This window comes from Hyaena hyaena, unplaced genomic scaffold (genome assembly GCF_003009895.1).
Source record: "Hyaena hyaena isolate Hyena2069 unplaced genomic scaffold, ASM300989v1 scaffold_24, whole genome shotgun sequence".
In the NCBI taxonomy this organism is placed as follows: domain Eukaryota; kingdom Metazoa; phylum Chordata; class Mammalia; order Carnivora; family Hyaenidae; genus Hyaena; species Hyaena hyaena.
In genome coordinates this window covers 3,366,520-3,393,864 of record NW_024080656.1, presented here as the reverse complement: position 1 = coordinate 3,393,864, position 27,345 = coordinate 3,366,520, and the positions used below count along the sequence as shown (strand labels likewise).

The 27,345-nt window shown below is 38.6% G+C and overlaps 1 protein-coding gene across 5 annotated transcripts in view; it reads right to left on the bottom strand.

The window, feature by feature from the left end:
• Positions 1-26,062, bottom strand: part of N4BP2 (NEDD4 binding protein 2) — a 76,630-nt gene extending 50,568 nt beyond the window's left edge. For 3 of the 5 annotated variants that reach the window (XM_039226973.1, XM_039226974.1, XM_039226977.1), the window contains exons 1-4: positions 25,938-26,062; positions 16,918-17,014; positions 3,510-3,592; positions 1,490-1,832 (exon numbers count right to left, since the gene is read on the bottom strand). In XM_039226973.1, the coding sequence (XP_039082904.1) occupies positions 1,490-1,718 (229 nt within the window). In that variant the 5' untranslated portion in view covers positions 1,719-1,832; positions 3,510-3,592; positions 16,918-17,014; positions 25,938-26,062. Of the gene's footprint in view, positions 1-1,489; positions 1,833-3,509; positions 3,593-16,917; positions 17,015-25,937 lie in introns of those variants that run through there. The other 2 variants (XM_039226975.1, XM_039226976.1) reach the window with 2 other exon arrangements.
• Positions 26,063-27,345: the final 1,283 nt, after the last annotated feature.

Genomic DNA, 27,345 nt, shown 5'->3' with positions numbered 1-27,345 from the left:
TTCTTGTAATTCTTCATTGTTATGTTAGTGTGTGTGAAACAAATAAGTTTTAAACACATCACATCAGTAAATAAATGTTGAAGTCACACATAAAATTCTATACGCTGTTATTTCTGAGCATTATGTAGACTGCTAAAAACTGTTTTTCTACATACATAACAGAATAGTTAAGATAAGGTCACATCACAGACCATGTAAAGAATAAGCGTGGAAGTTTATCACACATTACCAAAACTTTCCCAATCAAGAATAACTTTATCTTATACTAATCATAGCCAATAGCAATATCAAGCATCAACATTTAAAGCATTAAAGCAACATTTAATTTACTCATTCAGTCAACTTTGATAGTTTTTTTGTCTGTCAACATACTTCTAAACAATTTATTACAAGTTATTAATAATACTATACTGAAGACTTGACCAAACAAACAAACCTCAATTATCACCAAAAAAGTCCTATGAGGTACATATTTTCTTTTTTCTCCTTAACAAATAAGAAAACAGAGCCAGAGACGTTAAGTGGCAGAGTTGGAAATCTAACCCAGATTTCCTGATTCCAAAGCCAATATTGCGAATACTATTCTATTAGCATCAACTCTTAATAAGCTCTTATTCCCACAATTACAGTCTTTTCCCTAAGAACACCTGGGTGGGTCAGTTGGCTGTGTCTGACTCTTGATTTCTCCTCAGGTCATGATCCCAGGTTTGTGAGATCGAGCCCCACATTGGGCTCCATGCTGAGCTTGGAGCCTGCTTAAGATTCTCATTCTCTCTCGCGCGCGCGCATTCTCTCTCTCTCTCTCTCTCTCTCTCTCTGCTCCTCCCTCCTTTATCTACACAAATAAAAATATCTTTCCACTCAATAAATATTTACTGAGGTCCTAATATGAGTCATTAGCTATTTTAGGGGCTGGGGATACAGCAATAACAACAGTTTATGAGATCTGTCTTTATGGAGCTTACATCCTAAGACAGTGGTTCTCAGCTGGGGATGATTCTGCTCCCCAAGGGACATAAGACAATAGATGGAGCCATTTTTAATTTTCACAAAGGGCTGCTGAAGGTTGCTACTGGCATCCACAGAGTACAGGCCAGGGATGTTGCTAAACGTCCTACTATCCACAGGAAAGCCACTCACAACAAAGAATTATCCAGTCCAAAATGGTGATAGTTGGCACTATCTAGAGGGTTGATAGTTGGCACTAACCTGTACTAGAGGGAAAATAAAAAGAAATAAAACATAGAATATGATATCTATACATACATCATATACTTAGAACTGTACATTTCTTGAAAGCAGAAAAACTCTGCTTTCTTCTTCCTCATATCCCTCACAATACCAAATTTAGTAACTCACCCATAGCAGATGCTCAATAAATTAAAAAAAGAGAAAGAAGGCAGTCATTTTTCTATATTACTGCTGGTCATGGCATAGTACATGAAGTCTTCTTATAGGATGCAAAGATTCAAACTAAACTTTTTCTCACCTTTGAAATCACATTCAGAAAGCATCAAATACACTACATCGGGATCCAGATCAGAAAACATCTCTGAGATACTGGTGAAGAGTTCTTCCTGATCAACTTTTGTGTCACACATGGAAGGAAGAGTAGTGGTTGGCTCCTCATGACTAGCAACACTGGATACGACAACTTCCTTAGAGCTTGCAGTCTTCCGAAAAGGATTTCCCCCAAGATTTTTCCTTCTCCTTGGCATTCTGACTTCCAAAACTAAAATGTTTCCCTTTTCTTATTTAAGATGTTTGATATTTAAGTCATACCTCAAAGAAAACACGGTTAAATATCTTGCACAATCCAGCAGTTATAGGACCTAAAATAGAAAGTAAGACACTCAGACTATATAGTTATATTTCCATTTCTAAAATCGGAATGATTATCTTTATTTAACTCTAAGAGAGCACCATCAACTCTGGCATCAAAGCCAAAAAGCTGTCAAACAACTTTTCTCGCCAAAATACTCAAGTTCTGACAGGATTGAACATGTTAAAAATTTAAGATATTAACAAATATATGTATCTTCACAGCAGTGAGTACACTGTTTTAATATCATTTTGGTTAAAAAAATAAAAAAATATTACTAATGACAATGCCTACTGAACATCTACATTTGGATGTCTAACAGGCATCATAAACTTAACATGTCCAAAACTGAGCTCCTGATCACCTACTTCACACCTGCTCTTCTCAGTCTTTCCCATCTCAATTAATGCAACTCTATCCTTCCAACTGCTCAGCTCAAAAATCTTGGAATAATTCCTAACTCTTCCCATCCCACATCCAAACTGTAAGCCAATTTTGTCAATGCAACCCTCAAAATGTATACAGAATATGACCTTTCCCCACTATCTCACTGCTAGCACAGCCTGTTGCCGAGATTACTTGTAAAAGTCTCCAAACCAATCTCCTTGCTTCCATCCTTGCCCCTTCACAGTCTATTTATATTTAGCACAGTAATCAGAATGACTCAGTTAATCCAGAAGTCAGATCATACATCCCTTCTGCTTAACTATCTACTGGTTTCCCATCTCACTCAGGGTAAAAGCCAGAATTCTTAAAATGGCCTATAACCCAGACACTTTGTTATTTCAGTGCTGTCATCCCTAAACCCTGCTCAGTGTCACTCTGGCCACACTTCACCTCCTTGTTCTTCTTCAAACACACCAGCCATGTTCTCCCCTGGGAATCTTTACATTTAGTTCCCTCAACCTAAACTACTAATCTCTCAGGTATCTATAAGGTTTATTTCCTTACCACCTTCCTATCATTACTCAAATGTTACCCCCTCAGGAAGTCAGTCTCAACAACACTTATCCTAACTTGAATTTCCTCATAAGCTTAATCATCTTCTAACACAGTACATATTTCATTTGGGGGTTTTTTTGTTTTCTTTTTTTATGTTTTCTACCCATACTCAAGTAAAGTGTAAGCTCCACAAGTGCAGGGACTCATTGATCTGGAGAACCCTAGTCTACTTGCTCTCTTCACCTGGATGTATCCAATAACCATTTCAAATTTAACATATGCAAAATTAAATTATATTTTCCCTAAAATCTGCTCTTACCATTTGCTACTATCATCATTTACTCGTATTCTGATGTCCTAAATGTTCTTTCAGTTTCCAACTCTTGTCTCCTACAGTCTATTTTCAACATACCAGCCAGAATGATGTTCATAGAACAACACAGTACATACATCATACATATATACAACACATAACAAGTCAGAATGAATCAGGGCCTGCTCTAAATCCTCAAGTGGTTCACCATGTCACTCAGTAAAAGCTAAAGCTCTTACTGTGGCCTTTGATATACTCTTCCCCAAAATATTTGCATTGGTAGCTCTCACTCCTTCAAACCTTTATTCAAGTTTCACAATCTATGATTTCTTCTTTGATTACCCAATTGAAAATCATCTCCCCCAATCCCTGTGCCCCAGTCTCCCCTTCCTATCTACCCATTGCCCTTAATACCCATACTATAAAATTTACCTTTTAATTAAATTTATTGTGCCATAGCTCTCTCCATCTTCCAGAATGGCACTGTCAATATGGCAGCCACCAGCCACATGTGCCTATTTAAATTTAAATTAATTAAAATTAAATAAAATTATACCTTTATATATTAACAGCACACAAAGTAGAATTTGGAGAGGAAAAAAATTACCAGAGACAGAGAAGGGCCTTATATAATCATAAAGGATCAGTCCACCAAGAAGGCAACCCTAAATGCGTATGCCCTAAACACCAGAGCCACTAAATAAGGGAAGCAGAAACCGACAGAATTGAAATGAGAAATGGACAAATCTACAATTATAGAAACTTCAAAAGCCCTCTCTCAACAACTGAGAGAATAACTAGACAGATCAGCTAGGATACAGAACACAATTAACACTATCAATTAAGGATAATCAACATTTTTAGAACACTTCACCCAACAACAGCAGAATACATTATTTTCAAGTGCCCACTGAATATGTACTGAGAAAGTCCATAGCCTAGATTTTAAGAAAAACCCCAGCAAATTTTAAAGAATTGAAATCACACAAAGTATATTCTCCAACCACAATGGAATTAAGTTAGAAATCAATTAACAGAAAGATAATCAATACATGTCCATACACTTGGAACCTAAGCAATATACTAAATAAATAATCCATGGGCCAAAGAGAAAGTCTCAAGAAAACATTTTAAATACATTGAAATAAGTGAAAATGAAAATATACCATATCAAATGTAGGACACAGCTAATGCAGTGGACATTTATAGCAAATTTACAACCAAATGCATACAATATTACGAAAGAGAAAGAAGTCTCAAATCAATCAATAATCTAAGCCCCCATCACATTACCTAGAAAAAGAAGAGCAAAACAAACCCAAAGGCAGCAGAAGGAAGGGAACAGTAAAAATAAGAACAGGAATGAAACTGAAAACAGAAAAGCAAAAGAGAAAAATCAGTGAAACAAGCAGATAGCTTTTAAAATTTATTTACTTATTTTGTGAGACAGGACACACACACACACACACACACACACACACGCACAGGCACAGGCACAGAACCTGAAATGGGGATTCAACCTCCACAAACCATGAGATCATGACCTGAGCTGAAACCAAGAGTCAGACACTTAACAAACTGAGCCACCCAGTGCCCCACAAACTGATAGTTCTTTAAAAAGATATTTAAAAATGACAAATCTCTAGCATGAGTGACGAAAAAGAAACGAGAGAAGACACAAATTACCAATGTCAAGAATGTAAAAAGGAGTATCATTACAGAACCCTGTATGCTGAAAACTTTATATAAAACACTGATGAAAGAAATCAAAGATCTAAATAAATGGAAAGACACAGCATGTTCATGGACTAGAAGACTGAACATGGTAAAAATGTTAATTCTCCTGAAACTGATATACAGAATTCCTACCAAAACCCAAGCAAGATTTTTTGTGGATATGGACAAGATTATTCTAAAATTAAATGGAAAAGACAAAGGAACCAGAATGGCTAATTCTGAAAGAGAAGAATCAATCAACTCAACTTCAAGATTTGTTATATCACTACTCTAACCAAGACTGTATAGTATCAGTGGAGGGACAGACATATAGATATGAAAACAGATTACAGATCTCGAAACAGAAGAGAGAACCCAGAAATACACCAACATAAATATGCTGAAATAATTTTTGACGCAAGTACAAAAGCAATTTAAAGAGGAAAGATAGCCTGTTTAACAAATGAAACTGCAGCTAGTGGACATCCACATATAAAAAAAAATAAACTTTGACCTAAGCCTCACACTTTATAGAAAAATTAACTCAAAATGTAGCAAGAACTGAAATTCATAAAACTATGAACATTTTAGGGGAAAAAAAAAAAACAGGAGAAAATCTCCATGACCTAGAGCTAAACAGAAACACCAGAAGCATGATCCATTGGAAAAACTGGTAAATTGTACTACATCAAAATTAAAAACTTTTGCTCTGTAAAAGGCCATGTTGAGAAGATGAAAATATAAGTTACAGACTGGAGAAAATATTTACATACCACGTACCCAACAAAAGATTAATATCTGAAATATATGAAGAACTTACGAAACTCCACAGTAAAAAACAATTCAATTAGAAAATGGGCAAAAAGCATAAGCACAAAAGGATATACAAATGGCAAATAGGCACATAAAAGATGTTCAACACCTTGAAGCATTAAGTAAATGCAAATTAAAACTACATACAAGATATTACTTACACATCTATCAAACTGGCTAAGATAAAAACTAATGACACCACCAAATGCTGGCAAAGATGCAGAGAAATTGGATCGCCTATAGGTTCTGAAGGGAATGTAAAACAGTACAGCCACTTTGGAAAACAGTTTGGTAGTTTTTTTAAAAACTAAACATGCAGCGTGCCTGGGTGGCTCAGTCAGTGAAGCCACCAACTCTCGATTTTAGTTCAGGTCATGATTTCTCGGTTTGTGAGACTGAGCCCCATGTAGAGCTCCACGCTGACAGCATGGAGCCTTCTTGGGATTCTCTCTCCTTCTCTCTGTTCCTCCCCTGCCTGTGCATGCTTGTGTGTGCAACACCATACAACATTTCAGCAATTGCATTCCTGGGCATTTATCTAAGAGAAATGAAAATTTATGTTCATCCAAAAACCTGTACACAGTTTATAGCAGCTCTATTCATTAAGCCAAAACTAGAAAACAATTCAGATGTCCTTCAGTGGGTGAATAGTTAAACATACTATGATATTTCCATTCCATGAAATACTAGTCAGTAATATAAGAGAACATACTAATGATACACAAAACAACCTAGATGAAATTCCAGACAGCTGAGTGGAAAAAAGCCAATCCCAAAAGGCTATGTATTGAATAATCTCATTAATGTAACATTTTTGAAATGACAAAATTACAGAAATAGATTAATGATTGCCAAGGAAGGAATGGGGGGGGTAGACAAGTGGGTGTGGCTATAAATGGGTAAGTTGAAAGATTCTTATAGTGATGGAAATATTCTGTACTAATGACAATATCCTGGTTGTGACACCATAGTATAGTTGTGCAAAGATGTTTCACTGGGGGAACTGGGTAAAAAACATAGGAGACTTCTCTATATTATTTATTAGAACTGCATGTGAATCTACAATCTCAAAATAAAAAGTTTAATTTTGAAAAAAAAGCATGTTAAATTAAAAATTCATTTCCTCAGTCATACTAGTCACATTAGGAATGCTCAAATACTACATGTGGTTAATGACTATTATACTGGACAGCAGAAATAGTAAACTTTTCCATCAGTATAGAAAGTTCTACTGGACAATACTGTTCAGGAATGTAAGTTCCATGGAGCAAGTGAATATCTCAGGAAGATAAGAAACTTTATAAGCAAAAAAGTACAAAAAAGAAGTCTTAAAGAAAAAAGTACTAATACATCTAGCCACATTTAAATGTAAAATACCTATATATCAAAAACAAAATTGAGGGAAAATATGTATAACATACAGCAATGGTTTCCAATTTCTCTCCTTCATTTTTTCAGAAAAAGGGTTTGCATCCACCGTTTCTACAACTACACTAAAACTGCTCTTATCTAACAGTGCACAAAGGTTCCTTTTTCTCCACATCCTCGCCAACACTTGTTACTTGTTACGTTTTTAATTTTAGCCATTCTGACAGGTATAAAGTGGTATCTTGGGACCTCTGGGTGGCTCAGTCAGTTAAGCTTCAGCTCAGGTCATGATCTCACTGTTCATGAGTTCAAGCACCACATCAGGCTTTCCGCGGTCTGCCAAAGCCTGCTTCAGATCCTGTCTCCCTATCTCTGTCCCTCTCCCACTCCCATGTGTGCTCTCTCTCAAAAATGAACATGTTAAAAAAAAAAAAAGCATCTCATTGTTGTTTTAATTTGCAGTCCCCCAATGATTAGTGATGTTGAGCATCTTTTCATTTGTCTGCTTCATTTGTCCATATGTCTTTAGAAAAATGTCTATTCAGGTCCTCTGCCCATTTTTTTTAAACATTCATTTTTGAGAGACAGAAAGAGACAGAGCATGAGGAAGGGACAGAGAGAGGGGGACAGAATCCAAAATAGGCTCCAGGCTCTGAGCTTTCAGCACAAAGCATCACACAGGGCTTAAACCCACAACACATGAAATCATGACCTGAGCTGAAGTTGGCCGCTTAACCAACTGAGCCACCCAGGCATCCCCTCTGCCCATTTTTAATCAGATTATTTGGGTTTTTTGGTATTGAGTTGTATGAGGTTCCTCAAAAAATTAAAAATAAATTACCATATGATCCAGTAATTCCACTATTGGGTACTTAGCCAAAGAAAATGAAAACAGTAATCCAAAAAGTCTATTGCTTCTCGGCCTTTTGGCTAAGATCAGGTGTAAAAAGCCTAGCATTATTTTCAATAGCCAAGATATGGAAGCAACTCAAGTATCCACTGACAGATGATTAGATAAAGAAAATGTGGTATGTGTACATACACATACACAGTGGAATATTAGCTATAAAAAAGAATGAAGTCTTGCCACTTGCAACAACATGGATGGACCTTGAAGGTATAATGCTAAGTAAAACAAGCCAGAAAAAGACAAATATCATGAGTTCACATATATGCGGAACATAAGAAACAAAACAAATGAAGACAAAAACAAACAAACAAACCCCCAGACTCTTAAATACAGAGAACAAACTGGTGGTTGCCAGAGGAGATGTGAGTGGGGGATGGATGAAATAAAGAGGATTAACAGTACACTTATCTTGAGGAGCACTGAGAAATACACGGAATTGTCAAATCATTATATTATACACCTGAAACTAATATAACATCACATGTTAATTATACTTGAAAAAATATTAAAAATTTTTTTAAAAGGGGAAAAAGAGGTTTTTTTTGTTTTGTTTTGTTTTGTTTTTCTTGGGGACCCCCGACACGGAGGCCATACACATTGTTTTATTATGATAAATAGTGGTTACCCCTCACCTCCTTCAATTCCACCACCCTTCAGCTTGTTGGACCCGAAGTTCACGGTCCTCCACAAGTTCTCTGCATGCGCCCAGAGAGAAATGGAGGCCTTGGACACCCTTTCGTTTCTGGAGTTTTTTAAAAATCTTAAGCAACCAAAAGGTTTTGGTACCTTCTCCCATTTTCATTTCAAAGTACAAGCCATTCTAAACTAAACTAAGTGAAAAGGAAGCCCAGCAAGGTTCTGATTTCCCACCTGACTATGCTCTGCGTTGTGCTTTTTATGTCAAATATTAATTTGTTTTCCAAAAAGAATAAAATAAAATTGCTCTTATCTAAATTACCATTGACATACATGTCAGTAGAAAAAGTCAATGATAAAAGGTCCAATTCACCAAGAAAATGTAATGATTCTAAGTTTGTATTCTGTTTGTAAAATCGTTGCCTCTGTAACTATTAGAAAAAGGAGCACCCTCAACAAAAAGGGAGAAAAAAAGAAGTAACAATAAGGACATAGAAGATTTGAGTCATGCACTATATAACTTGACTTAGTATCTATACAGAAAAGGACCCAATAACCACAAAATATACTTTATTTTCAAATACATATGGAATTATACTAGAAATCAGTAACTAAAATATAAACTAGAAAACACAATTGTTTGAAAATTAAGAAATACACTTCTACACTTGAGTCAAAGAAGAATTCCACTATAATTACTGAAGTGTTAACATTAATTTAAAATAATTAAAACTAATACTATTCAGAAAATACCTTAACCAAATAAAAATAATATATCCAAACTTTGTGAGATACAATTAAAATTATACACAGAAAAAGACGCATAGAAGTGCATATTTTAGAAAAAAAGAAGGGCTGAAAAATCAACCATCTAAGCATTTAATAAGCAGTTGGCAGAAAAACACTGAAACAAACCCAAAGAAACTAAAAAGGAAATAGCCAACAGAAAATACAAAGTAGAAAACAAATACATAGGGGCACCTGGGTGGCTCAGTTGGTTGAGTGTCTGACTTTGGCTCAGGTCATGATCCCACTGTTCGTTCGTTCGAGCCCCACATTGGGCTCTGTGCTGACAGCTAGCTCAGAGCCTCAAGCCTGTTTCAGATTCTGTATCTCCCTCTCTCTCTGACCCTCCCCTGCTCACACTGTCTCTCTCAGAAATAAATAAAACATTAAAAAAAAAAAGAAAAATACATAGTAAAGGGGATCAAAAATGTCAAAAGATGGTTCTTTCTAGCCTAAGTGTCCATCAACAGACGAATGGATCAAGAAGATGTGGTTTATCTATACCATGGAATACTACATGGCAATGAGAAACAATGAAATCTGGCCATGTGTAGCAACATGGATGGACCTTGAGGGTGTTATGCTGAGCGAAATAAGTCAGGCAGAGAAGGACAAATACCATATGTTTGCACGTATAGGAGGATTAGGAGGAACTTGACGGAGGACCAAGGGGGAGAAGAAGGGCGGAAATGGTGGGGGAAAGGGAGAGAGGCAAACCATGAGAGACTCTTGAATGCTGACAAAAACTGAGGACTGATGGATGTGGGGGGGAGGGGGGGATGGGCATGAAGGAGGGCACTTTGGGGATGAGCACTGAGTGTTATGTAGAAACTAATTTGACAATAAACTATTTGTAAAAAAAAAAAAAAAAAAAAAGATGGTTCTTTCCAATTTAAACAATTTTTTTTAACACTATTAAGAATGACACATCCCTACAACGCCTGAGTGGCTCTGTCCACTAAGCATTCAAGTTACACGCAGGTCATGATCTCACGGTTCCTGAGTTTGAGCCCCACATCAAGCTCTGGGCTCTGCGCTGACAGTGCGGAGCCTACTTGGGATTCTCTCTCTCTCCCCCTCTCTGCTCCTGCCCTCCTCGAACTCTCTTTCTAGCAAGGAAGGAAGGAAGGAAGGAAGGAAAACAAATCCCCCCCCCAAAAAATAAGAATGACAAATCCCTGGCAAGCGTGATCAAAAAAAGAGAAGGCACAATAACCAATATCAAAAATGAAAAAAGGGACATCATTATCAAGTCCACAGACATATTTTTTTTAATTTTTTATGTTTATTTATTTTTGAGAGAGAGAGCGTCAGGGAGAGCCAGAAACAGAATGCAAAGCAGGCTCAAGGCTCTGAGCTGTCAGCACAGAGACTGACATGGCGCTCACACCCACAAACCATGAGATCACGACCTGAGCCGAGGTCGGATGCTTAACTGACTGAGCCACCCAGGCACCCCCACATATTTGAAAAAGAGAGATAACAAGATACCATAAGCGATTTTATGCCAATAAATTTTAAACTTCAAATGAAATGCACATTTTTTTAAAAAAAATACATGATACTCTATTTGATATAACAAGACCTGACAGCCCTGTCTCTATTATATTAAAGACATGGAATCTATAACTTAAAACCTTCCCACAACAAAAACCTCAGGTCAAGGTGGCTTTACAAGTAAATTCCACTAAATAATCTCTACTACCAATCTTACACAAACTCTTCCAGAGACTAAGAAAAAAACTTCCCAACTCATTTTATGAGGTCAACATAACCCAGATACCAAAACTTTACAATGACATTAAAAGAAAAAAAATTACAGGCCTATTTCACTCATGCAAATAGATGCAGGGGCACCTGGGTGGCTCAGTCAGTTAAGCATCTGACTTCAGCTCAGGTCATGATCTCACAATTCATAAGTTCAAGCCCCGCACTGGGCTCTGCGCTGACAGCTCAGAGCCAGGAGCCGGCTTCAGTCTCCCTCTTTTTCTGCCCCTCTCCTGCTTGTGTTCTCTCTCTCAAAAACTAAAATAAATATTTTAAAAATTTTAATAAAAAAAGAAATTAGATGCTAAATTCCTAAGTATTAAAGTAGTAACACATAAATTATGATATCATACAAAATATAAAAATTACATTAGTCATAAAAATAATACATCATAACTAACCTGAATTTATTTTTGATTATAAAGGTGTTTTAATACTTGAAAATTAATCAGTGCAATTCCTGATATTACCAAAATAAAGAAAAAAAAATCACACAATCAACTCAATGTATGCAGAAAAAAATTTGAAAAAAGTCAACATCTACTCATGATAAAAACAACACAAATTAGAACTATAATAAAGGCATTTACCAAAAAAACCAAAACCCACAACTCATACTTAATTATGAAATGCTGAATGTTTACTTTCTACAATCAAAAGTAAGACAAGATGACTGCCATCACCATTTCTATTCTACACTGCTACACTGTACCAGAGGCCATAGCCAGTGCATTAAGAGTTGAAAAGGAAATAAAGTAAGGATTAGGAAAAAAAAGAAACAGAACTATCATCATTCACAGACAATAGTGTGCATATAAATCCAAAAGAATACACAGATTATCTTTTAGGATACTCAGATAATTTAACAAGATTTCTGGACTGAATTTCTCTACACCAGCAATTAGAAAATAAAAATTAAATCTTGGGTGTCTGGGTGGCTCAGCTGGTTAAGCCTGATTCCTGGTTTTGGCTCAGGTCATGATCTCAACAGTTTCTCAAATTCGAGCCCCATGCCGGACTCTGCACTTGGCAGCGTGGAACCTGCTTGGGATTCTCTCTCTCCCTCTCTCTCTGACCCTACTCACGCTCTTTCTCAAGTAAATAAACTTAAAAAAAGAAAATAAAAACTAAATCTAATGGTCTAGACCCATCAGCAGCATTTACACAGCTGATAAATCCCTCCTACAGATTATGCTAAAGACATTAACTTCTTTTAAGATAAATAAAGGATTAAGGTAAGGAAAAAGAAACAAGAAGAACAGGAAAACAATAGGTACAAGATTCTAAAAAGAAACAGTAATATTCAATAAAAATTTTAAAGTTTAAACCCACTGGGGAACCTGGGTGGCTCAGTCAGGTAAGGATCCAAATCTTGATCTCAGCTCAGGTTTTGACCTCAGGGTCATGAGTTCAAGCCCTACACTGGGCTCCACACTGAGCATGAAGCCTACTTAAACAAAAAAAAAATTTGACCCCATTAATAAAATGGAATTAGAATATTACTGGGGCGCCTAGTAGCTAAGTCAGTTAAGAATCCAACTTCAATTTGATCATGATCTCATGGTTGGTGGGTTCAAGCCCACATCGGGCACTGTACTGACAGTTCAGAGCCTGGAACCTGCTTCAGATTCTTTGTCTCCCTCTCTCTCTGTCCCTCCCCCACTCCCGCTCTGTCTCTGTCTCTCTCTCTCAAAAATAAACATTAAAAAAAGAGAATATCATTATGTTGCCCAATAAATAAAAAATAATTTTTAAAATAATAATAGCCATTGTCAGTAAAGCTACAGTGAAATAGTAATTTTCATATATTGTGATGAGAATAAACTAGTATAACCTTTGAAGAAAGCAAACTGCCACTATGTATTAAGAAATCTTAAATTACAGCTGACCCCAAGAACAATTTTGGTAGTGGTTAAGGACGGCGACCACCCACACAGTCAAAAATCCAATAGCTTTGGACTTAACTAATAGCCTACTGTTGGCTTGAAGCCTTACTGAGAACATAACATACTCAATTAACACAAATTTTGTTTATATACTGTTTTGTTACAATAAAGTAAACTACAGAAAAGAAAATGTTATTTAAAAAATATAAAGAGAAAACACACTTACATAACAGTAAACAATCTGCATATGAATAGAAGCAGGCACCTTAAACCTGTGATGTTCAAGGGTCAACTGTACTTATATTCTTTGATGTAATAATTCCACTTTTAGGAATTCATCATTTAAAAAATCAAATTTACATAGATATTTGTATAGAGATTCAAAATACAGTAATTTTTTACAAAGAAAAACTAAAAACTAAATAATGAGAAAGGAAAGATAAAATAATTTCTGGTGATAGTAAGTATAATTTATTAAATACTTAACACATGCCAGCTAGAATGTTAATTCATGAATTCACTTAACTCTTAAAATAGTAAGTACTAATGGGGCGCCTGGGTGGCTTAGTCGGTTAAGCGTCCGACTTTCGCTTTGGTCATGATTTCGCGGTTCGTGGGTTCGAGCCCCTCGTCGGGCTCTGTGCTGACTGCCAGCTCAGAGCCTGGAGCCTGTTTCAGTCTGTAACTCCCTCTCTCTGACCCTCCCCTGCTCACGCTGTCTCTCTCTCTCTCTCTCTCTCCTAAAAATAAATAAAAACATTTAAAAAAAAAAATAGTAAGTACTATTATGCCTATTCGGCAAATAAGAAAACTAAGGACTAGTCAAGTATCAAGCACAGTATCTCCTTAGATTCCTAAAATGGAATCTATACAGTCATTAAAGACTATATTTTGGATAATGTTTAATTGAGGGTTGTGTTTTGTTTTTAACGTTTATTCATTTCTGAGAGACAGAGATAGAGCACAAGCAGGGGTGGGGCAGAGAGAAATGGAGACACAGAATCGAAAGCAGCTGAGCTGTCAGCAGAGAACCTGATGTGGGGCTCGAACCCAAGAACCATGAGATCATGACCTGAGCCCAAAGTCCAATGCTTAACCTCAAGCCACTCAGGAGCCCCTGAGTTTAAGACAATGTTAGAAAAGAAAGCAAGACACAAAACTTAATATAACTTATACAGATAACTAAATGGGAATAGATCAGACTGTAATATTAGACTAGAAATCTCTGGGTAATTGAGATTACAAGTAATTTTATTTTTAACATGATACTCTTTTTACATACTACATTTGCATTTCCCAAACAATCTATAATATACACATACTTTAACAATCAAGGAAAAAAACAATTGCTATTATCAAAGCTAAATCTTAGACTTCCCTCTATACTTGGTTCCTCTAGCTATCAAACCATATATCATTTCCACCTCTTTTTTCATTGGAAACAGATCTAAACATGTAGGCAGTTTAAGTGTCCAATATTTAACACAGTGAAGAATGTCATATATATCAAAACATACACTACCACCCAAATACCAGTTTTACTTTATATATCCCACTTTATATATCTGAATCCCATTTATTCACTTGAGTGATGTTCAACATTTTTATCAAGTGATCTTATGCATCCTTCTTTTTCCATAAAGAAAGCCTTATTAATTAATCTAGTTTAAACAAGGTTACATAGCTTCTTTACATACATACCTGACCTAAACAGAAGGTGTATTCTAAAAGGATAGAGGATATAAGGATGGGTAAGTAAGGTTTGATATATAATGGAGAAATGTGAAAGAACTGGCTCAAATGAAGAACCTAAAAACAAATAATACAAATTTTTGTTAACAATAAGATCATGAATATATAAATTTCATCTACATATTTTCCAAGCTCTATCTCTATTATTTAATGTTAACCTGACAGAGAATCTAATTAATACATACTCACTCATCAAAATTATCATCAAAATATTCCAGCATAGTAAGCAGAGGTCTTATCAACTTGAATTTTTTTTAACAGACAAGGATATATATATACATATATATATATATATTCGTTTAAACATTAAAAAAAAATTCTAGGTTAACATGAAATTTATAAATAGTAGAGTGAACATGAACTCTAACAAAGGTATAGCAATGGTCAGTATTGTCATTAAAGTGAATATACCAATAAACACCACTTCAAAAAAAAAAAAACCCTTCCTATTGAAAAAGTCTTCCACGTCATTTTATAAATAAATCTGTTATATTTATATAAGAACTACTAATGTTAGATAATTATAGAAAATAGTAAGTTTCTATAACAATCAAAAAAGATATTCTATTTAATATGCAATATCATCTAAAAAGAACAGGCCTAAAAAAATTGATACTAAGAATCAAATTTATTAATAACACCTTAGCTCCTTAAAACCATCAAAAAAGGAACAAAAACAAAAGCATCTTCTTTAGGGGTGCCTGAGTGGCTCAGTAGGTTAAGCGTCCTTGGTTTTGGCTCAGGTCATTATCTCAAGGTTTATGAGTTCAATCTGTGAGTTCAAGTCACATGCTGAACTCTGCACTATCAGCACAGAGCCTGCTTAAGATTCTCTCTCTCATTCTCTTTCTCTCTCTCTCTCTCTCCCCCCACCCATCGTCTCTCCTCTGTTTGCGTGCACTCACACACGCACCGCTTTCTATGTATATATCAAAATGTATAAATAAAGTTTTAAAAAAATGGTGATCTTTAAAAAAAAAAAAGCATCTCTCTATAATGAGTATATATAGCAGTCATAGGACTCAAACACAGTATCCTACCACAAAAGATCAAGAAACAGCTCTCTTGGGGTGCCTGGGTGGCTCAGTGGGTTGAGCATCTGACTCAACTCATGATATTGGCCCAGGTCCTGATCCCAGGCTCGTGGCATCCAGCCCTGTATCGGGTCTGCACTAGGAGTGGAGCCTGCCTAAGATTCTCTCTCTCCCTCTACCCCTTTCCCCACCCACCCCCTCACTCATGCTCTTGTTTTCTCTAAAATAAAAAAATAAAACAAACATCATTCTCATAAACAAATGCTACCAAAACCAATCAATCCATCTGTACTGGAGATTAAGTTTCCTACAAAATGATTTTAAGTATACTACTGTGATAAGGGTAAGATAAATACTAAATCTCATCAAAGTGTCAAAGAGTGTGTCACTGAAAAAGACAGCATTTACAGAAAATGTAACCAATAATCTTAAATATATCTATCATAAGAACTATTATAACTGATCACTGAAGACATCCTAAATATTCAATGGATAAGAGTACGGCTAAATAAATTATGGTAAAAATCACCTTTTAGAATACTAAACTATTATAAAGTTTAAGGTAGAATGAAGAAACCCTATGTGCGTGTGCAGAAACCAGAAAGATCTCTTAGACATATTCTTAAGGAAAAAAGCCAGTTGGTGACCAATATATACTTTTAGCCAAAGAATCCAGGAAGGTGTATTTCTCTATAGAGTTCTTCAACACTTTCTATAATTCTTCATTACATACTGCCAGTACTAGTCTTGCTTGGTTATTTTAAGAGTCTCATACTGTTGGTTTTACCAACATAGTTTCATCTTTACGTGTTTATTTTCCCATCAGCCATGTTCCCTGATAACATGATAAGTATATTATGATATATACTTCAATCTGGCAGTTAGCCATAGTACCATACAGGAAATGAGTGCACAAATAATATATGCAGATGACTAACAATATATGAAATATGAAAAAGCAGTTTAGAAACAGAGAAACAAAAACACACATTAAAAAGGAAAACCAGGAGTACAACAGTTGTTTTATACAACCACAAACTCTTCAAGAAATTCTAGTAACAAAATTTGTGACTACACTTTCCTTCTGAGAGTTCTTTTTTTTTAATTCAAAAAAAAAGGCTCGAGAACCTAGGTGTAGAATATTCATACTCTATGACTGTAGTCATACTTACCATCTGCCTGGCACTGATGCTACCAACGTGCTTAATAAGGCCACAGTTGATATCTGCAAATTCTACAGCTCTTCCTGTTACCCAACATGTCTTCTTACTATAAAAAAGAAAAGTTACATATTTTACATATATAATAAAGATAAATTTATATCACACTATAATCCTAAATGATATCAAGGTTCAAAACATATGTAATATTTATAATATAAATATATATGAGATTCCACAGAGAAAGCCACAAAATTGAAGAGGAGAAGAGGAGAGGAGAGGAGAGGAGAGGAGAGGAGAGGAGAGGAGAGGAGAGGAGAGGAGAGGAGAAAGGGACGCCTGGGTGGCTCAGTCGGTTGGGCATCCGACTTCGGCTCAGGTCATGATCTCACAGTTTGTGGGTTCGAGCCCCGCATCAGTCTCTGTGCTAACAGCTCAGAGCCTGGAGGCCTGCTTCAGATTCTGTATCTCTCTCTCTCTCTCTCTGCCTCTGACCCTCCCCTGCTAACACTGTGTCTGTCTCTCTCTCTCTCTCTCTCTCTTTCTCAGAAATAAAATATTAAATTTTTTTTTAAATAATGTTTAAAAAATAAAAGAAAGAAAGGAAGAAGACCAAACTCATTTGCCACCACTGGGGATAACTACTACACACTCTGGAAATGGTTATATTAAAGGAACAAACTAAGCGTTTATTCTTCAGGTAGAACATTTTTTCAAGGTAACAAAATAGTCCTAACTGATGAGAGAAACTTCTTCGTAGAAGATGACTATGCAAAAGGAATGTAAAAGGAACAATAGAATTTTAATATTTATAATGAATAACTGAATAAGAATCAATCATCAATGAAGGCTAAAATCATTAGGTGAAAGGTTGATGGAGATTTACCTGGTGTCAAAGTACCATGCACAGTGACTTACTACATGCAAAAAGGAAAAGATAACTTTACAATAAAATGATCTAGTGGTCACCACCTTAGCCTGGTGATGGAACACAGCATCAAAATGATGGGACAACCAAATGCTATGTGCCTCTCAAAATGAAACAATATTTTCATAGTACACAACATTACTATTCTTCCAAAAATCTTTAACCTGATTCTGAAGCACGTTTAGATCTAACACGCAGTTTATAAAAAAAAAAAACAGGGGATTGAGGAAGAAGTTATACTACACCATGAGTAAACAATCAGCAACACAAAAAATAACAGGCATTCTCAAAAGAGCTAACAAGTCTGTATCTGGGGTAAGAGAGGGAGAGTGGTATAGACAGGTAAGAAAGGCAGTTCTGTAATTTTTTTTTAATGTTTTTTAATCTATTTCTGAGAGAGAGAGAAAGAGAGAGAGAGAGAGAGAGAAAGCGCGTGAGCAGGGGAGGGTCAGAGAGAGAGGGAGACACAGAATCTGAAACAGGCTCCAGGCTCTGAGCTGGCTGTCAGCACAGAGTCCGATGCGGGGCTCGAGCCCACGAACCGTGAGATCATGACCTGAGCCGAAGTCGGAGACTTAACCAACTGAGCCACCCAGGTGCCCCGGTAGTTCTGTAATTTTAAAAGACTCAAAGAGATAACTAAATGCAATGGGTAGCTCTTGATTTTAATTTGGTATTAAAAATACAATAAAATGTTTGGGTAACAACTGAAGAAATATATGCTATGATTATTATATATTATTGTTATCTTGCTAGGAATAATGGTTTTATAGTTATATTGGAGAATATCCTTTGTCTGGAAGATATATGCTAAATAAAGATAATGTCTTTCATAATGTTTTTAAAAGAGCAAATTTCAAGCTAAAGCCTTAAATAAAACTTAGCAAAGTCCAAAGTATATACATTTATAACATAAATATAAAATACTCAAAAAAAGAAACCAAAAAATAAATCTCACTTGCCACCATTAATTTACTTTTATTTTATCTGTTCATTTATTTTTGAGACAGAGATAGAGAGAGAGAGCGTGAGCAGGGGAGGGGCAGAGAGAGAGACACACACAGAATCTGAAGCATGATCCAAGCTCCAAGCTGTCAGCACTGAACCCAACACGGGGCTCAAACTCACAAACCACAAGATCATAACCTGATCGGATGCTTAACTGACTGAGACACCCAGGCACCCTCATTAATTTACTTTTAAATGGTTCAAGAAACTTACACGTATATATACATATGTGTAAAGTAAATGTGGCAAAATTATTAACAATTATTGAATCTAGGAGGTGGGCATACATGCATTCAATGTACTATTCTACTTTTCTATATGATTATTTTGCTAATAAAAGTTTCTAAAATGTACCATGCTTCAAGTAAACTAGTTTAGCTCTATAAAGTAAAAGATTCTGGGGCATCTGAGTGGCTCAGTTAGTTAAGCATTCCAGCACTTGACTTTGGCTCAGGTCACGATCTCACAGTTTGTGAGATGGAGCCCTCCATCTGGCTCCACACTGACAGCACAGAGCCTGCTTGAGATTCCCTCTCTCCCTCTCTCTCTGCCACTCCTCTACTTACTCACTGTCTCTCAAAATAAGTATTTTTTTTAAAAACTAATAATCCTTTTTTAATCCAAATACCAACCCTTAATTTGAAATTTTAATTCAAATATGCCAAGTTTTCATAAAGCAGAGTAAAGGTTATATCTGTTTATCTATCGATATGTGCTCCGAGAAGAAAAATCCAATCATGCTATAAGGGAAGGAAGAAAATGAAAGAAGAAATTCTAATGGATAAAACTTAAGAAAAGGAGGGACTCCTGGTTGGCTCATATGACTCTTGATCTCAGGTTCATGAATTCAAGCTCCATATTGGGAGTGGAGTCTACTTTAACAAAAAACGAAAAAATATTACACTTACACACACACACAGTAAAACCTTGGATTGCAAATAACTTGCTCTGCAAGTGTTCCACAAGATGAACAAACATTTCTAAAAAATTTTAACTTGATAAATGAGTGATGTCTTGCAGTACAAGTAATACATGACACCAAATATCACATGATCACAACCGAGGCAATGGATTTTTCCTCCCTCCCCCACCTCCTCGACTGGATTGTGGGTGATCGACTCCCAAGCTGAGATGCTAGGTCTCAGGCCATGGTGTTTGGCAGAAATCAGTGATTTTTCAGAACATCGCAAGGTGCCACAACAGGCACTAGTGTATTTTTTACCACTTCAAAGCACCTATGGACAGTCCTTTGCTTTTCCATACAGAGAATAAGCTTAGAAATGCTTTGCTTCATTCTAGCTCCGGCTGCCTGCAGATATACACCATTTCCTCTGCTGCCTTATTGCTGGTTACATTAAATACATTACATGACAAGAGTTTATTAATACTGTAGTCAACATCTGTGTGAACATATGCAATGGCCCCCATGTAGATAAAGGGTGAAAAGAAAGGCAGTACGAAGGAGAGGATTATGGTGGAAGCTAAGAAGGAAACCATCAAGAACGAACAAGGTATGCAACTGGCCAAAACTGCAAGATTGTGTAAGAAGTCTACATCTGCATCTCGTCTGCAGAGGAGGAGAAAAAGGTAAAATCTCACTTCAAATGAGATTATGGAGGTGTGTAAGTGTGAGAAACATTACAAAATTTTGTAGAAAAGCATCACCCGAGAAAGGATGTAGAAGTGCGAGCAACGGACATGTTTAATGACAAGGCAATGTCACAGTTTCCACAAAATCCTCAAAAGGAGGCAAAACCAAGTGTCATTGGATAGGTTCCTTGTTAAAGCTACACAAAGAGAGAAAGATTCCACTGGGCCAATAGATTGCAGTGATTCTACTAGTGACAGTGAAAGTCGTCCTACACAATAACCCTCCTCACTCTTGTCCCTCACACAGCCACAAAGGTTTTCGAAGGTAAGTGCTTTTACCTCGGTTGTTTATTTTTATGTTCTACATTTTCTTTATTATTTTCTATTATGTTACAGTACTGTAATAATTTTTATATGAATATTTTGGGGTTGTGGAATGAATCATCTGAGTTTCCATTATTTCTTATGGGGAAATTTACTTTGATATACAAGTGCTTTGGATTACAAGCATGTTTCTGGAGCGAATTATGCTCACAAATCAAAGTTTTACTGTACATATGTATTTTTTTAAACGAAGAAAAGTTCCCCGAACGGCCAAACAACCTTGAGAAATTAAAACAAAGCTAGAGGCCTCACACTTCCTGATTTCAAAACATATTAACAAAGCCACAGTAATCAAAACAGTATGGTACTGGCATAAAGAAACCTAAGAACAGTTGGAACAGAATATAGAGCCCAGAAATAAATCCTCACTTTATATGGTCACGGTATCTTTGCCAAGGGTACACAATGGAAAGAGGACAGTCTTTTCAACAAATAATGCTTGGAAAACTGGATATCTATCCACATGCAAAAGAATGAACTTGTACCCTTACCTGACACCATACACAAAAATTAACCCAAAATGGGTTGAAGACCTAAACATACGATCTGAAACCATAAAACTCTTAGGAAAAAACATGGCAGAAAACTTCATGACATTAGGGGCATCTGGGTGGCTCAGTCAGTTAAGCGTCTGACTTCGGCTCACATCATGATCTCAGGGCTCCTGGGTTCAAGCCCCGCATCGGGCTCTGTGCTGACAGCTAGCTCAGAGCCTCAAGTCTGTTTCAGATTTCAGATTCTGTATCTCCCTCTCTCTCTGACCATCCCCTGCTCATGCTGTCTCTCTCTCCCTCTCAGAAATAAATAAAACATTAAAAAAATTTTAAAAATTAAAAAAAAACTTCATGACATTAGACTGGCAATGACTTCTTGGGTATGGCTCCAAAAGCAGAGGAGACAAAAGAAAACATACAAATGGGACTACATCAAACTTAAAAACTTCTTCACAACAAAGGAAACAATCCACAGAGTGAAAACGCAAATCTACAGAACAGGAGAAAGTTATCTGCAAACCATGTATCTGATAAAGTGTTAATATCCAAAATATACAAATAACTCCAAGTCAACAACAAAAAAATCTCAAATTTTAAAATGGGGAAAGGATGTGAATAGACATTTCTCCACAAATGATTGATATACAAATTGCCTACAAGCATATGAAAGCATGTTCAACATCACTAATCATCATGGAAATACTGATCAAAACCATGAGATATCACCTATACCTGATAAGATGGTCACTATCAAAAAAAAAAGGGGCGGGGGGTAGGGACAAGATAGACTTTCCAAACCAAGATTAAAGTTTTTAATAGTGGTAAAAAGATTTAATAACAATTTGTGAAACAATTAAGGTGGTATCACCTTAGAATTATGAATTTATGCTTAGAATTTATTCTAAATTCTGATTACAAAGTTAATTTTAGAAATATTAAAAGGCCACCTGGCTGGTTCAGTCAGAATAGCAAGTGACTTGATCTTGGGGTCATGATTTCGAGCTCCACGTTGGGCACAGAGAATATTTTTAATAAAATAAACTTTAAAAAAAAAAGAAATATTAGAAAAAACTGATTATCACATCTGTAGAACAATGAAATTTTTTAACGTGGAAATATGAAGCAATGACAAAGGAAAAGAACAACGGATTCGTGTATGAACATTTTAACTTTCAGACAAATAAAAGTAACCAAAAATAGCGAGAAAAAGGTTTTTAAGAAAAAAAGACACTAATAACCATATATTTGGACCATTCTCAAAATTTTAAGAGAATCAGACCTATTAGATAATCAAAGGACATGAACAATCCGTTTTAGAAAAAGTGTCCACCATTAGGGGCGCCTGGGTGGCTTAGTCGGTTAAGCGTCCGACTTTCGCTTAGGTCATGATCTCGCGGTTCGTGGGTTCGAGCCCCGCGTCGGGCCCTGTGCTGACTGCCAGCTCGGAGCCTGGAGCCTGTTTCAGTCTGTGACTCCCTCTCTCTCTGACCCTCCCCTGCTCACGCTGTCTCTCTCTCTCTCCAAGAAATAAATAAAACATTAAAAAAAAAAAAAAGAAAAAGTGTCCACCATCAATCTAATGAGGTTTAGTGAAATTGGTACACCCAGAACGAGTGCTCAGCCAACATATGGGTTCTTCCAGCCAGTAATTCCACTGATGGTCATAAAAACCTAGAAGGCCTATCCAGCTTCTTCCCCCATGGAAATTAATGAATTTTTAAAAAATTCTTTAGGTTATGTAAGTTCGGACAGCACAAATTAATCAACCTGAATCTGGATGTACAAAATGAAATAATTTCTGGAGGACAAGGCTTAGATTCTTCCAACAGCCTACCCAATCTAGACATATTCTAAAACTATAGTACCATGGGTAAGAGGGTACTTAAAAGTGAACTCAATAAACCAAAATTCAGAGTAATGTTAAAATCTGTATATAAAACCATATGTTTTATATAAGTAAACTACTCATAATGTAGAGGGGAAAAATGTTTATGTGACAAACCAATATACCCTATTTCATCAATTTTAAGACATATTTTTACATTTCTGCAGTAAAAAAAGATACATCTTAAAATCAATGATATAGCACCATTACTTGGCACTGTTGGGGTTGTGTTTTTTTTTTAATTTTGTAGAGGTACATAAAATAACCCATCTTATAACAAATGGGATGAATGGTAGATATTTGGAAATGTCAGGATTTACTTGATATCAAAGGTTTTGTTTCAGAGGGCCACAAAAAGAGTATGCTAAGAGTAATCCTAGCTCTGCCAAATACCAGTTGGGTAACGCTGGACAACTTTCTTCACATTTCTCATGTTTTCTGTTTACTCATTTGTGAAACAGTATAATAGTGCAAATTTCATATAACTGTGAGAATGAAATACAGTAGCATATGTAAAGTGCTTAAAACAGTGCCTGGCATATTCATATACACAAATAGATAAAGTGGTAGCGATTTTTATTACTATGAGAATGAAGGGATGAGGCTGATAATGACTTTTGGCTTATTCAATGCCTGGCATGGTAAATATTTTTTTTTTAATGTTCAAACTCTTCTTTAATTCCTAATAAAACTACCTCTAACGGCATTTAATAGAGAACTGCTAAGACTCAATACTTGGCGGGCCTTATTCTTCACAAGACTTACACCATGAGTTTGCATATAAAAAGCTGAAGGGAAGAAAGGCAAAGATGACACCCCTCTTCTAAAATTCACATTGACTAATAAACGGTTACTGTTTTGCATATTAAAAGACTTGCATAACCATGGATAATCACTAAGACAGAAAAGGAGATTTTTAAAAGAAGGAAAATCCTCAGATACTGTTTAAAACATATGCACCTACACTGATATTTATACAGTCTCTACTGTGTACAGTAGATATATAAATTGCCTCCTTCAATAAAGAAAAAATATTCTTTGGTAATAACTTAAAAGCACTTTTTCTATGCAGTCCAATACTTGGTCCTCTTTACTCTTCCCTTCAAAGTTATTAAAGTCAACAGGTACACAAACTGACATTCCTCAGCACTGTATGCTGGGGTTTTTTTTTTAATCGTTCAATACATTAGTCCTTTTTCATAACTAAACTGTAGCCTACTTGTACAAAAGCAGCCATTTCTTCCCTATTCTTCCCACCATCTCCACCACCGCAGCCCCCCATGCAGGCAAAGCCACTTAAATGATAAAGGCTCTATGTAGCATAGGAACTAAAAATTGTTGATTTAGTTTCTGCTAACCCTAACCCTAACCTTTAAAAATGCGCAATGTTAGAAAACTGAACCACGCCGATTATCAAAACACAAAACACATGACGTTTCCATTTCTGAAAGCGTGCAAGGATTCTTTCATTGAAAACTGAACGACGGTTAAAACAAGTTACAAAAGAGAGTTGGCTGTTTGAGAGAAAATCCATAGAAATAATAAAAACGGAACAAAAAGCTAATGTTAGGATGAAAAGACATTTTTTTAAAAAGTGAGAAAAAAGAGGCGGCTGCAAATCAGTCATTGTTTTCGGTGAGAGACCAGGTTGATCTCCAGGATTTTCTTCCCTGCGCTCAACCAATCCCCACCTTTTCTGAGTTAACCAGTCTCCAGGCAAGCAGCGCTTCTTGATTGGCTTAAAGATACCGAGTAGAAAAACCAACCAATCCAGCCTTCCAGTCGCAACTGTGCTATGGAGACATTACAACCACTGCATGGCGAGAATGTGTACAAACCTGTCCCTGCCACAAATACCAGATCCTAGTTCTAAAGACTGTTGCCTAAAGGAGGATTCTTTAAAGCCCACACTAAGCGTGATCCGGCATCTGGTATCTACATTTTATTACTCCAGCTCTCGAGGACGGGGGCGCGCGCGGGGGCGGGGGGGGGGGAGGGGGGTTACGGACTGTTTCAACCAAAAGAGCATTAAGGCATAAACTGTGCCCCGGTCAGATGACTCCCTCTATCCAAGGCAGATTTCCAAACGGATGTCTCCGAGAGGGTCCGGATGACAGTAGGGTTCAAGAAGGGTCCCAGGGAGGATCAAAGTTGCGGTGGGGGCGGGGGGTGCGGATGAGGGTCAAAGACGCACAAATACCAGCGGCCGCGGATGTCTCTCCACCGTATCCAAAACCGGAACGCGTGGAGAGAGAAGCTGTGTTTGGATATTAAGAAGTGAGTTAAATAAACGGCTTTGCTAAGAAGACTACGTGCTCTGGAGGGTAGACCGAAGTTCCAAGAACGCTCCGCCGCCGGGGAAACGCCAAAGGGGCGAGAGGTCAAGTCCCGGCGGGAACCGACGACGCCCGGGGCGGGGGGGGGTGTCGAGAGGGGTGTGTCTGGGGCCTGGAGGCCCGCCCGGGAGTGAGAGGCCGAAGAAACGGCCGCGGCCCCCGCCTTCGCCCGGCCTCGGGCGGCGCGCCAGGGCCCGCCTCTCGCCGACGCCTCACTTCCCCTCCGTCCAGGCGGCCGGGCCCGCGGGCCGCACTACAAGTGGCCCGCGCCGGCCCACCACGTCCGGGGATTTACGTTTCGGGGGCAGCGCCACTCGACGCTGCCTGAGGCCCTCCGCTTCGGCTCGGGGCCCCGGGATCCCTTCCCTCCCGGACCCGCCACCCCGACTACCACCCGCCGCTTTTACCTGCTCCGGGAGCGGGTGGAGGGCGTCGAGGCCGGGGCCGCGTCGTCGAGTGCGCGACGCGGCGCCGCGGGTCCGCAGCCCTTTCCCGCCGCCGCCACTGCGCTCTTCGGCGCGGCGCAGGGCTGGCGAGCAGCGGCGGCCGCGGGGGGGAGACGCGCGGCGAGCGCCGGGCGGGGAGACACTGCCGCTCGCTGTTCGGCCGGGGAAGAGCAGCCTCGCGGCAACCAGCCGCGAGAAGGCGGGTGGGCGGCCGAATGGGGAGGGGTCTCGGGGAGTAGGGAATGGCTGCCACGTCGCCCAGGTGGCTCGCCGCCCTCCACCTCCCCCACCCCTTCCAGCTCCCCGGCGCGACCTCTGGTTCGTCCCCGAGCTCCGCCGCGGCGCGTCGGCCCGCCCCGCGGGGCCGGCGCCGGGGACCCGGCCCGTGGGCGCTCCCGCCTCTCCCGCTCCTTCTAGAGAGTGAGTCCCGGCCTGGCCGGTTCTGCCGCAGCGGACCCGTCCCTTCACCGCCATCCCCACTACCAGAAAGCTCGCCCGAAAACCTTTTCCTCCCCCTTCCCTGGTCGTAGCGGTCACATGGAGGAGCAAGCCCTTTTCAATGTGGCGGGTTTTCGGGGAAGGCGGGAGCTGTTTTGAGGCCGTAAACGCATCAAGAAGGGGCCCCACATGTTTGCCGAAGTAAAAGGGCGCGGTAAACCACAGCTGTTTCTCGCCCTCTTCACTCTCCCAGACCAAGAGGCATAACAGAAACACAAGGTCGTACTCGCTGGTCGAGGCGGGGGAGGAAATGAGAGCCGGGGCGGGCCAGCCCAGGCGCGGGTCCCGCCGGCAAGTTGGGAGGAACCGCGGGACGAACCACACCGCCACGGTGCCCCCCAGCCGGGCTGTTGACTCCGGGCGTGCAGGGCGACGGGCGCGTGAACGCCGCTCGTGCGCGCGCGGCGCTGCCCGCGGAGGTTTCCGGGCCCACCGGCCCCCGCAGCCAGGAGACAAAGGGGTCGGCGGCGGCCTGAGCCGGGACCGAGGCTGCCGGGCCCCAACCGGCGCTGCCCGACGTCTGTCCGAACGCGCTGGCGGAAGCACCAAAACGTGGGCTTGTTTGCGGTGCAGAACTGCAGGCCCTAACCTTTGCCCTCCACTTAGAGCTTCGGTTTTCAAGTGCCAAGAAAAAGCAACGAGGTTTTCTTTCCTTTTTCGATCACTGTTTTAGTAGCTCGTCTCCTACGCCCGCTCCACTTCTCCCCCCTAAAACTCTGCTTTCTGTGGTTTGTTTCTTCTGTGTTCTGACGTGAAATGTTCAGTGTTTTAAGGTACACGAATTTTTTTTTACCCTTGCTTTCTGGTGGTGGTTTTGCTTATCCGTGTTTTCTCCCTCTGTTCGACTCCCCTTTGCAATTACTTTTTATTC